Consider the following 13,436-nt stretch of genomic DNA (forward strand, 5'->3'; position numbering starts at 1 on the left):
TTCCTGGCTGTGGGCCTGAGAGCATCCACAAGTCGGCTGGGACAAGGCTTCAATCACAGTGGTCCTGCCTCCCTCCTGCACTGCGACCCCCCGCGGGAGAACTAGCTGTGGGGTCGCAACCTCCTGCCTTAGCTGGGTCTCCACACCCTGCTACATGGGCTCTGCTCCCCTCACCTCCAAATGTCCCTTCTTCCTCAATTGACTCTGGATCTGAATTGAGGGGATGCATGTGTCCTTTAGAGTCTAATTGTTGTTACATTTATATAGACTCCATGTATGACTCCAGGGTGTAAAACAAAGGATTATTTCAGCTCAACGAAAATCAAAGATTCTAGGTGCCAGCCCAGTGGCGTTGTGGTTAAGTTTGCACACTCCACTGCTGTGGCCCGGGGTTCGCAGGTTCGGATCTTGGGCACAGACCTACACACCGCTCATCAAGCCATGCTGTGGCGGCATCCCACACACAGAGCAGAGGAAGATGGGCATGAATGTTAGACCAGGGCAAATCTTCCTCAGCAAAAAGAGGAGGATTGGCAACAGATGTTAGCTCATGGTTAATCTTCCTCACCAAAAAAAAAAAAAAATCAGATTCTATAAAATCACTCTATTCTAGAACCTCCTGCAACAAAATCATCAACTCAGGGAGAGGAAAGAGCTCTGGCTGGGAGACAGGACCCTGGAGCTAGTCTCAGCTTTGCCTTCACCTCAGTCAGGAGCCTGAGGAAGTCCTGTCCCCTATCTGGGTCTTGCTAAAGCGAGGGGGCTGGAAGGAGAGATGTCTGTAGCCTCCAACTCTTATTTGATGTCTGCAACTGCTTTGAAGCGTCTTCCTCATTCCAAGCTGAAGCCTGTTCCTTGAGACTTCCCCTCACAGGTCCTGGCTCTGCCAGCGGGCCACATACCACGTCCACCCCTGCTCCTGGCGGTTCTTCAGAGATGGGAACACAGAGATGGGAAGAGGTGGTCGTGGGCCTTGATTCTGCTCCTCTCCAGAATGGCCAGCCATTCCTTGGGAAGTGACTCCCTAGTCTGGTCACTGCCTGTGGAGAGGGCCTCGAGGGTCACTCTCCTCTCACGGGGTGGGAGGAGATCTGAGCAGCACCTCTCAGCAGCACTCAGAAGGGATGGGCTTGTGCTTCCCTGGCCTGGACCTGCACACACATTCGTCTCTACCTTCACAAACAATATGGCACTGCCACTGTTTCAATAAGTTCACCTCATTGACCTTTGTTTTGAGATTTTTAACAGGCCGGGTGGACACTGGCCAAATGCCCCAGGAATATAACCCTGCCAAGGGTAGATTTGTCCACTGACTTAGGCAAACCGGTCTAGGGCAAATGCTAAGTACCTGGGGGGACACAGGACACATACAAACACAACAGGTGACTTGCACTTAGAGCACCTTTTTCCTTCTGTTCTTGACTAACTCCCACTGGTCCTTCAGAATTCATCTCAGATGCCACCTCTCCCAAGTAGCCTTCCTAGACTCTGCCAGGTGGAGCCAAGTGCTCCTCCTCCGAGTGCCCTTATCACGTATCACACCCACTTGGGGTCCTGTGTCTGCTCCCCACTGGATGGGGGGCTCCCTGGAGGCAGGGGCTGCGTCTTACCCATCTCACCACCCCTGTGCCCAGCCAGGACCTGGCATGCAGGTGCCAGGAAATGACTGTTGAGAAACTTCAAAAGCCCAAACCATAAGACAAAAAAAAAATAAAAGAATTTTTCACATCAAAATTCAGAACTTCTGTTCAACAAGGACTTTAAGTTGATAGATGAGTGATGGAATGGAGAAGATATCTGCAAAGCCTAAAGTCAACAAGGGACTGATATCTAGATTACATAATGCACTCTCCCACATCAACAGGAAAAAGACAGTCCCTCAAGATAAAAGGGACAAGGACACAGACAATTAACAAACTGCTAACAAGCACAGGAAGAAATGTCCAACTTCGTTAGTAATCAGAGAAATAAAGCCACCATACATTACTTTATACTTTAGATTGCAAAAAATGAGAGCGCTGGGGACGCCAAGTGCTGGTGGAGGTAGGGACACAGGACTCCTCATGCTGGTGGGGGGAGAGGGGTATGGGCATCCCCAAGAGCCACCTGGAAGATTCTAGGCATGTTCAATGTTCACACACTTTCTGACCCAACGATTCTGCTCTTGGGCATTTGTTTTGAAGAAATGGCTTCCTAAGGGCTCGAGTACAAGGACACTCATTGTTTGTGGAGGCGGGGAGTTGAAGGTGACCTGTCTGTCACCAGGAGTGGATGGGTGAGGGATGGATGTGCCCCCTGGAGTGAGCAGTGAAAACCACGGCCCAGATGCACACACAGGAATATGGAAGGATCTTAAAAAACAAAGCGCGGAGTGGAAAAAAAGAGAAAGCAACAGAAAAAGATATACAATCCAGTTGCATCGATGTGAATTCAAAATATATGCATACAAAACAGTAATACACATTTTGCAACGACACAAACAAACACAATATATGCATTAAACACTTAGAATGTTTGCCTTTCAGTGGGGGAGGGAGGATTGGGGTACGGGAATGAATGAGGAGAATAGGGTATAAACAAACAGGAGGGGCTTTCATGGACCAACGGCAACAAGCACCCACGAAATGAGGAGTGTGAAGTGTCCTGAGGAAGCAAGACTGCACTTCTCTCAAGAAATTCTGGAGGGCGGTAAATCTGGGGTCATTGTCAAGAGTGCCTAGGAGAGGAGAAGGAAGCCAACAGTTACCATGGCCCTCCTCTGTGACGGTCACCAAGCTAGGAAAGTTCATAGCCACATGTCGCTGACTTCTCACCATCACTCTCAAGGCAAGGAAATCATGATCTTTTATTTTATTATTTTTAAATAAATGCTGAAATGATGGCTCAGAGAGATTAAGTCATTGTGCCTCGCTAGCTATGATTAGGCATGTCTGCTTTCCACATGAGAGGAGGTGAGTTCCCCATCCCTGGAGGCATTCAAGCAGAGGTAATGCTGTAAAGGAGAGCCTGGGCTCCCTTTCACATAGAGAGTCTATGGCTCAATGAAATACAACGTCTGCTAAATAATTCTGTCTTTCAGCCCACCTTCCTTGGGATCCCTGAAGGGCAAGCCCTGGCTCATGGGGGCTGGTGTCAAGATCGGAGTCAGACTCTCAGCCCACATTCACGTGTGTCCTTCCATTCCTGCTGACCCACCACCCTGCCCGTGTATCCTGCAGGTTGGTGGACTATGTCTCCACTCTTAATTATATCCAGTGGCAGTCCAACAAACCAGCCTCTCCAGACGCATGGCCTGGTGAAGAGAGCTACGATACCTGCCTTAACAGGAGGAAAAGGATATTAAAAGTCAGCCTTAAGAGTCTCAAACTTGGGTCAAACTAGCTCTGCAAGTTTTCTAGAAGGTTCTGGGAAACTCTTTTCCTGCTTTTATAGGTACTGGCACTTGGCCAGAGAGATTATGAAGCCCCTGGGGGGCAGGGACTGCACCTTATTCAACTTGGCTCCCCCCAGAGGACTTGGCAAAGCGCCTGGCAGATGCTCAGGAAGTGCGCACTGAATAGAACCATGTCTGTTACCCCAAAGACCAAACGGTAATTCACGTCTGCAAATGCGGAGGACAGGCCTGCATTTCACTAGGTACCTTCTGATTGACAATTATGTCATTAGAGTGATGGAAGACCCCATCCCTTCAAATCAGGTGCTGAAATATAAAACTCTGAAGTCTGGGTCCTTTATGCTGCACAGAAGCAGAGTGAAATTCAAGCAGATTATCATTCAGCGAGATTCTTACAAATAGGCCTAATGAAGGCAGCACGGTGAACGAGAGTGGCAGATGCTGAGACTTCATGAGAACAGCATAAACAAGGCTGCAATCATGGCTTCACTCCACTTCCTTCTCTGCTGCAAATTCTGGGCCATGTTTAGACTTCGGCATAACATGGATTCATTTTTCTCTTAAGGAAAAAAAAAAGCCAATTCCGTAGTATTCATCCTTATCTACGTGTGGTTTAGTGGAAGTCAACGATGGCAGGGGGAGGGCTCTGAACTTGGAGTTGAAAGGGGTTTAGGCCCAGGCCTCACCACACTCAAGGTGTGTGGCCAACGGGATGCTAATACCTGCCTTACCTACCGCAGGTGGGTCTCTCAGAACAGTGCCTGAGACAAGAGTAAGAGTGCATGCAATTTATATGAGGGGTGACCCTAGAACACGCTGCTGGGGTGCAGGGAGGTGAGACAGGGAAGGGAAGGGACCCAGGACAAGGTGCATTAATGAGCAGGTTTCAGGGAGGCCAAGTGAATTTCAATCCCACTGGGGACCTCTGGGGACAGAACATACCTTGGAGTTGCCCCACCCGAGGGAAAAGGACACTGGGGGATTTATCCTCCTCTTCTCACCCATCACCAGCTCAGGGCTGCCCCTAGAAGCGTTAATGCCCTGGACACATGGCCTGCTCCTTGCATAGGCTAAGAGTTACAGGTGTTCTTAATAAGATGCTTGTTCTGGAATGATGGATGCTCAGGGGCTGTGGTGGGCCACTGATGGCATCCGCCATACGTACCCTCTAGGATTATCCCCGATGGGAGGTAAGGGCTCTGGGAACCCCTGAAAACAAAGTAAACGGAGGGAAGCTGCGGGTGAGGAAGGTCGTTCTTAGGGCTCTGAAATCCCCTCTGGATTCAAGATAATTCAGCTCAAGAGGGACCAGGGGACTAGCCCTGGCACATTATTTTAGAAGAGTTCTCTTTATCCAGCACTGCTAAGTTTGCAAAAAAGGTAGTTTCTGCAGCCTGGAACAACAACGGCCACCATCGCGAACTGGCTTCGGTTCACATTTCTGTTGTTGAGGCTAACTGCTGTTTGTCAGACATTCTGCCTTGACTCAAGTCACTGAAAACTATGAGTAAATGAAGACGTTCTTAAATTTCCACCAGCCGTATCACTAACCAATTCAGTAAGCATCTACCACGAGCCAGCCAGGAGCCAGGCAGCATGCTAGTAATGTGACTAGCTTCCCAGCCCTTGCGAGTCTATAGAGCAAAATCTCATCTGCCCCTTACACCAGCCCCAGGAGGCAGGCAGGGCCGGCAGTAGTGTCATCTCATTTTCCAGAGAAGGAGACCGAGGCTTAGGAAGGTAAAGTGACTTGCCCAGGGTCACACTGCTGGCAAGCTTCAGAGCAAGAACTTGAATCCAGGTCTTTTGCCTCCAAATTAACTTAATAAACTTGTAGTGGGGGCCTACTGAGTGCCAGGCACTGTGATACCAATCCCACAAGTCTGGAATCAAAAAGCACAGAAGGACCACGGATTCCAGGCTCCTCTTTTAGTCTTCCCAAAACTGCCTCCCATTTTCAACTAATTTGTGTTTTAGTTTTACAAAGGAGTTAACAGAGCCTCCTATAAAACGCTTCCTCCACTGTAGAAAAAAGGGTTTAGAAGGCACCAGGAACTTGTGCAAATGAGAAGCCAGAAAAGCATCTTGTCAGGTCTTTAGGGGGAGGGTGGGTGGGCCAACATCCCAGATCCCGTCAGTGAGCACTGAGACAGTCTGGGTGTGAGCCCAGGGAGCAGACTCTGCAAAGGGAGCCCCCACTGCCTCGCTGCTGTTTGTGAGTCAGCTCTGTCATGGGCCCTGTGGTTTCACTGTCCCCTCTAAACAAGAGGGCAGGAGGGGAGGGAGAGAGAAACAGACAGGGAGAGAGAGGATGTGAGGGGCATGGCAGAAAACAACATGGTGACCCCATTTAGAAGCCTTTTGCAAGGTCAATGGCATGAGGCAATTTAGGAGCTGGTCACCTCAAGGTGGGGGGCAGGCCCCCCACTCTGGGAAAATTTCTGGAAGGTTCCAGAAGACAGAGTCTGGACCAGTTCCTCTTGGAGGGGAAGCATGAGTCCAGAGAAGGAAAGGAATGAACTCACCATCCCACAGTGAGTCAGGGCCTACCCCAAGCAAGTCCTTTCTCCCACCGGGCCTTAGTTTCTCCTTGTGAAATGAGATGATAACCAGGAACCCTTCCAGCTGGGACAGCCTACTCAATAATTCAGTGTCCCTCCATCCTGGCAGACAAGGCACCTCTGAGACTCTATGAATTTGGAAAACCAACCGTAGTGCTGATGTGAACCTGCCTCCAGCATAGCATCCCTTTGTCAACAGGATCAATGTGTGTTTTAAAAACATGTAACCAGGAGCATCTGCAGGGCCCAGCTCTGACATAAAAGCTGGACACAAGTGTGGTGGAGAGAGAACACTCAGGCAGAGGTGTGCGTGTGAGGGCACAGACGCCAGCACACGGGGGAAGGTCGAGGTCCAGTCCCAGCTCTGCCACTAACCACCTGTGAGTCCCTGGGGGACACTTCCCTTCCCTAGGCCTGGGTTTCCCCATTTATACCATGAAGTAGTGGGACGAGATCATCCCTAAGGCCCTGCCCCGTCAGACATCCTACATGTTGTTAAGTGTGGGGAGCAGCCATAGGGGTAGGCAGACAAAAGGCACCCGGGGGGTTTCAACACAGCATGAAAATCCAGATTCGCCCCAGAAAAGTGTCATAATTTTTGACAAAGTGCTAATCATAATTGCTACTACTTGCTGAGCAAGAAACATATGCACATATTTCTCTGTGTTGTCTCATCTAGTTCTTCCCACATCCCAAGAAGGTAGGTAGGACTACGTTCCTATTTTACAGATGAGGACATCGAGGCTCAGAGAGGTGAAATCACTTGCCTGATGTTCTACAGTAACTTGAGCTCAGATGGGTCAAGCCCACCCTGAACTATGTTTGCTATCCTGCTTTTTTTATAAATGCCTAAAACCAGTCCCTGGAGTTCATGTCTGATCCTAACATTTGGAGAAAAAAAAGGCAATGAAATTGGCACGCACTTGTAGCTGTGATCGACCAATCAATATTTTACAAAATATTCTCCTAGAACGATATAATTTGAGAACTGGAAATGTGACAAGAGAATTTAGTTGCCATCACTCAAAAAAAAAAAAGAAAAGTAAGTATCTTTGCCAAGATGCTTACTTTGTTCAACCAATGAAGAAATAAGACTTAACAAATGGGAAAATAATTACATTTGCCTAAAATTACATCTTTTGTGCATGCCAGAGAACTGACATGCGTTTCAATTACCTGCCACGGGAAGACAAATGGGTAAATCTAAAAGATTGCATTACGGAGTGATTGCACCGAAGAACACCTCTCCTGACTGATCTGAATCCAGTTGGGATTTGTCTGAATGAATCTGAATAACTGGATTTCATTTCTTGCTTTCCCCTGGATGACTTTGGGATCTGTTCAAAGTGAGTGGACACAGAAGGCACTGCTCTTGTTTCTGGATTTTCCAGAAACATCCAGATGCTGAAAAACACTGCATTGGTGAATGGTCCATCTAGTGGTTTTAGCTAACAACCCTGCTACTGACTGTACTGGGCTGAACTGAGGTGTCCACCTGGAGGACCATGCAGCCCTGCTCCTCACGGATGCCCTGTGGGCTTTAACAAGCCTCTCTGGGCCTCCATTTCCTCCTCATCACATGAGGAACTTGGTCTGGATGGTTTCTGAGGCCCCTTCCAACTCTGACAGAAGAAAAGTCCAACAAATGACCTGGTTTCTTAAAAAAATAAATAGCCCGTAAATACTGTGTGTAGGATGATTATAGATTAGAAGAGACTAAAGAGACACATCAACCAGATGCAATGAATGGACCTTGTGGGAATTCTCCAACAAACCAACTGTCAAGACATGTTTGAGATAATCAGAGGATCAACACAGACTAGGAGGAAAGATTATTAAGAATTGTTGTTAAATGTTTTAGGTGCAATCGTAGCATTGTGGTTATGTTTTTAAAAGTCCTTATCTAGTAGAAATGCACACTGCAGTATTTATAGATAGAAATGAGATAATGTCTGGGAGCTGCTTTAAAACATTAGAGCAAAAAAAGGGAGAGGATGGGGTGAGTCAAGATAAAGCAAGATTGGCAAAATGTCGATAATGGCTGAAGCCAGGTGATGGGTACATGGGGCTCACTATGCTATTCTCTCAATTTTAGGGTCTGTTTGAAAATTTCTGTAACCAAAAACTAAAACAATGCCAGGTTTTTCAGAATATGGGAACCGACTTCACCACCACTCCCCATACTTTCATGAGCCTCTCAGAGTCATGTGGGAAGACTGAATAGGCCCGAGAAGTAAAGCAGTTGAGAAAAATATTCTGAATAAGTTGAAACTAATGTTTTCACAGACAAATGTTCTCTATTGCCTCTGCTTTCTCTTATCTGGAACCTCATATTTTCATTTCTTTTGATGTACTTTATTGCATACACACAACATCCCTGAATGTAGAATTCACCAACTAGAAAGAAGCAGCAGCAAAAAGCCTACCTTGAAATTGAGTAAATTTAATGGTCCCCATTCTCTCCCCGTTCCGGAACACAACTTGACCCTAAAGACAAAACAAAACAAACAAACAAGAACAAAAGAGAAATGCCATATTAGCCCAGACACTACTGATCTCAACTGAAATTCATTAATGGTATGACGTGATTATTAATACTGGAGAAAAAATAGACTCCTGCTGGACCACAGATGCAAAATTAAACTAATTGTTTTTAAACTGGTTGTGACTTTATCTGGATAATTTGAGGAGCACAAAATCAATAATGGAACTAACACATGTGAATTAAAGCTGAGATATGCATCATCATTATCATCATGGCTATTTATTAAACACCCACGTGTCCTGTGTTATCCTGGGACAAGGTCTTTCAGGGTGCTGGAAAGACAGAGGCAGAGAAGAGGCCCATGGAGACTGGCCCTGACTCTGCTTCCTGTGCCCCATCCACAAAGATGTGAGGCTTGGCTGAGGCTGTTTGGCTGAGGACCAGAAGGAGGCTGTAGGCCGGTTAGTATTTCTTATTAAGGACAGAGAACGTTTTTGTAAGTTCTTCCTGAGTGGTGACGTCAGCCCCAATTATAACTGGGCTATGGGGCAGCACAAAATTAAGCTTCTTGAGCCAGCGAGACCTGACTAGTGTCACAGGCAGCTGAGCATCCCTCATTAGGGACCCCGGGGGCTAAAGATACCGTCATCTGCTGCATCTGCCTGGCTGGCTGATATGGAGCGTCCATATGCTGGGCTAAATAAAGCGGGGACATAAACAGGGGGTGTAGTCTCTCTTTGCTAATTTACGGTCCACCTAAAATTCTGCAACTGTGCAAGGAAACTGACATACGGTATATCAATGAATCTTTATGACAATTGGAGTGGAAAGAAGGATGATCCTGATTTTACAGATCAAGAAACTGAGACCGACAGAGATTATGCACTTTATTTAAGGTCATACGGAATTCAAACCCGAGTTTGATTTTAATGCCCACACTATTTCACTATAGCATGTTGCTTCTAATCCAGAAATAAATTCCTTCCTATCTTTCCATTAATGTGAAATTAGGAAAAGAAATCGTCTTAAAGGTACACTGCTTTACTCACAATTACACTTTTGCACCATCAGGTAGAAGCACCGACAATACTTCAATCCCACTCAATTCTTGACAATACTTTGATCCCACTCAATTCTCGGGAGAAAGAGCCAGAAAGCATCCTTCCTTGGTGGAAACCCAAGCCTGAGGCCCTGCGGCTCTCGGAACAAAGAGAATCATTCAAGCTGTTCTCAGCACAAGAAACACCTTCTCAGACCACGTCGACACCTTTTAGAAATCCTGCAGACGGCTGCAAGTAGTATCAATTTGAAACTGACGCCCACCAAATCCTATGTTCAGGTGACAGTAAGCAATTCTCTGGAGTGTGAAAACACTTCAGCGTAAGGTGAGACAGGAGCTGTGATTCCATTTCTAGGGATGATTGAAAAACACAGAACACTTTCCCAGAGGATCACTTTTATGCAAATGGACCACTTCGCATGGGTGGGAAAGACGCAGACAGTGTCCACAGCGGGACTTTTCTTTGACGAACGCAGGGATCTGACTAATTCACCCATCTCCTGCCAAGCTTTGAAGAATTCCAGAGACTTCTAGATATAAAATTGGACAAACTCTGCAGAATCTTTATTAGCTACATTAAAAGTATATGGAATGGTATTCAAAGCTTGGATGGAATGACATTGGAGTGGAGTATGGGGTGAGGCTGAGAAAGAATCTCCCTTTATTTTTTTTTTCCCTTTTTTAGACAACACTAATTAGTTTATCTTTGAGTTAAGACCTGTCATATTTCATTTTACTCACAATAACTATTTTCACTAAGAGTCGCTCCTCCCAGCTCCTTCATTTCTCAGGTTAATAGTGGAAGGAAGGAGGCCAGCGTCTGAGCATCACAAACCTGGGTTAAGTGCCCTCTTCGGCAAGTTTCTGAACATCTAAGATATGGACCCAGCACAGCTTTGGTCTATGCAGGCACTCCATAAATGGCAGTGGCAATTTTTACTTAAAGACATTTAAGAGCAGAGGGCTGACATAAAAAAGATTTTAAGGACCAGGAAGCATTCTAACCCTTGGGAAGAGATTGTCCACATCACACGATTTCAGCTGGCAGCAGGGTAAACTGTTGGCCTTTATCCAAGGTGCCCTCACCTCTCAGACACATCAGCCCCCAAGGGACTGAGTTCCTGGACCACACGAGCCACTGTGTGTCCCACCAATGGGAGAAAGCTGAGGGCTCTGTGACTGTGGGAACTGAGTCATGATGGACACGCAGTTGGGTAACTGGCTGTGCTGAGGGTCTGCACCAGAGGAGAGGCCGGGAAGCTCTGGGAAGCCCCCTTCTGAGGAGAGGCCGGGAAGCTCTGGGAAGCCCCCTTCTGAGGAAGACGCGTCACGTGCTTCTTTCCTCAGGGAGTTACCATGGCACCCGTTGGATCTGGCCGATGAAGGCAATTCTGCTACCCTGATCACGGCTGACTGGACGGGGTCCACTGTCCCAGCCAAGCCAACCTTGATAAGACGGGACACGAGGAAGGCCACATGGCAATCAGGTGATTTTCACGAAATTTTGCCAGCTAAGTGTCTTCCATATTAGAAAGTGGTCAAGTCACACAACCTTCCACAAGTGTTTTCCTACCCTGGGCTGGGTGCGCTTCTAGGTGCTGACTCCTACTCTCAGAGAGCTTGATATGTGATCAGGAGGGGCAGGCAAAACAAGTTCACCAATAAAGGCATAAAGTAATTTCAGTTAGTGGAGAATGCCGAGAACATAAATAGGGGGTGACTGGCCGAGGGAGTGGATCCATTGTGCAGTCAGGAAAGATCTCCCTGCAGAGGTGAGGGGAGAGCTCAGGCCTGCTGGCAAGAGAGAGGCACTCCAGCCAAAGGGAAAAGCCAGGACAAGGCCCTCAGGTGGGTAAGGGACAGAAAGGAGCCAGCGAGGCAGTGGGGAGGCGGGTGGAGCAGAGCACATTCGACCTGGAGGCCAGGACAGGGACCTGGAGGTGATTCTAAGGGCAGTGAAGAGCCCGGGCAAGGGGAGGAGGTTAAACAAAGCAGTATTATGATCTGATTTAAGATTTGAGAAGATCGCTCTGGCTGTCAGATAGAGAATGGACCGTCGCGCGGCAAAGGAGAAAGCAGAGAAACTGTTGGGGCTCTGGCAGCCGGTCATCCAGGTGTGAGGTGACAGCGGCTTAGGGTAGGGTGGGGCCAGGTTCTCTCTCTCGCCAGCTCAGAGTGCATCGCCAAGGTGGCTGAGCACTGTGGCCTGAGCAGTAGTGGACTTTCATTCTACTCCTGCCATCCTGTGTGCTGGACACTGGTGTGCTGCCCCACTGCCCCTTCAGGATGGAGACACTCATTTCCCCTGGGAGCTCCCCAAAGGGAGCTTTGTCAGTTAAGGTTATGTCCCCTCCCTGGGGGGCAGCCTACATCCCATGGTCATTGTGAAGGGATAGTTCTAGCCTCCTTGCCTCAATTCAGGACGACTGTGAAGGAACATGGGATCCAGAGGTCCCTGTGGGACGGCTGAGGCTGTGACGGCAGCTGCATCCCATTCCCACTTGTGCCTCTGCCCGATCCTGCCTCACTCCCCCTCTTCCAAGTTTGTTCCTGAGAGCACTCCCTGATAAACTTCCTGTATCTCTGTCTCAGATCTGTTTCCTGGGTCACCTGACCTAAGCCACCTGCCATCAAAGGTCACTGGGACTCTGTCTTTCTTGCAGCCTGAAGGAGCCTGAGTGATAAGGCGGCGGGAAGAGAGGCGATGGATTCTGAGTGAAGCCCAGGCAGCAACGAGGCTGCTTCAGCTCCACTGTGGCCTGGCACCTCAGCCAGGGAAGCCAGGCCGGCTTTGGTTCCTTAAACCCCAGCTTGAGCAAGGATTTATTTTTGCTCTTCTCCCCACACACATTCTTTAAGTACACACAGAGGCTGTGACTCTCCTCAGGCTTTTGCCGTGCGTGATCCCAGGGCTGTAACTGAGGACCATCACATCCACTGGAGAACAATCCATGTGACGCATTAAATTCCAAAGCAATGGAGTTTGGTACTCTGGCTGGGGTGGTGGCTGCTATCTGTCTGCTGGCTCACAGTCCACACTCAGTCTTCTAGATCCTCCTCTGTGCTGCAGGGGCCCAGAGCCCCGGAACCACATTTCCCAGAATCCCCTGCCAGCTGGCTTCCATTTAGGTTCTGCTAATAAGAAGCGGTCACAGGAGATTGGAAAGTACGCATAAGGGAAAAGCTATTTTTTTCTGCTTTGGTTGCAGCAGCAGGAGCTCCGGGGGCCCCAGCAGCCCTGCACTGGCAGTGGGGGGGCTCCGGGCTGACTGCTCAGTGGCCGGGGCGGGGTCCCAACAGCAGCAGAAACAGCGGTGGCAGGACCCTCAGAGGCCAGTGTGCTTGGGTCCCCATTATTTTATTTGCATTCCAAATCTGCTCTGTGGTCACCCCCATAAACTCCTCGGAAGTCAGAATCCATTATCCATCAGTATGCAGTCAGGAAGACAGAAACCACTTCGGGCATTTCAGAGGCAATGGCAACACCATCTCCCTTTTCGTTCCTCCAGCCCAAGGGGCTTAGTAGCTTTCTGTAATACTTATCTCCTGCGACAGCACCTACCTGTTTTGCTCCTCCATCCCTTCTACAAAGTTCTCACCAGTTCCCTGTATTAAATCTCCCTTGAAAAGCCCGAAGTGCTTTTCATTTTCCTGACTGCATGCTGATTGATAACGGCTTCCAGCTTCTGAGGAGTTCACAAGAATGACCACAGAACTGATTCAGAATGCAAATAAAATAATGGAGGCAAAACCCCAAGTGGATCATTTATGAGGACTTTTTTTTTCCCTGAAAGAGATGTTGCTAATGTCAAAGAAAGGAGTCTGTTTCATAAAAAGCCAATTCAAAATAACAGTGCAGGTTCAATTGGGAGCAATAAGGCTGCATTTTCTTTTTCAGAGAAATCTTCAGAATGCATAGGATAACGCAGAGAAAAA

The 13,436-nt window shown here is 48.0% G+C and overlaps 1 protein-coding gene across 1 annotated transcript in view; it reads right to left on the bottom strand.

Moving 5' to 3' along the window:
• GABBR2 (gamma-aminobutyric acid type B receptor subunit 2) overlaps positions 1–13,436 on the bottom strand; it is a 352,821-nt gene that overhangs the window by 94,603 nt on the left and 244,782 nt on the right. The window contains exon 8 of the mRNA XM_058523624.1: positions 8,382–8,442. Coding sequence (XP_058379607.1) covers positions 8,382–8,442 — 61 coding nt within the window. The remainder of the gene's footprint in view (positions 1–8,381; positions 8,443–13,436) is intronic.

The sequence above is a fragment of the Diceros bicornis genome, chromosome 28 (assembly GCF_020826845.1).
Source record: "Diceros bicornis minor isolate mBicDic1 chromosome 28, mDicBic1.mat.cur, whole genome shotgun sequence".
Taxonomy (NCBI): Eukaryota; Metazoa; Chordata; class Mammalia; order Perissodactyla; family Rhinocerotidae; genus Diceros; species Diceros bicornis.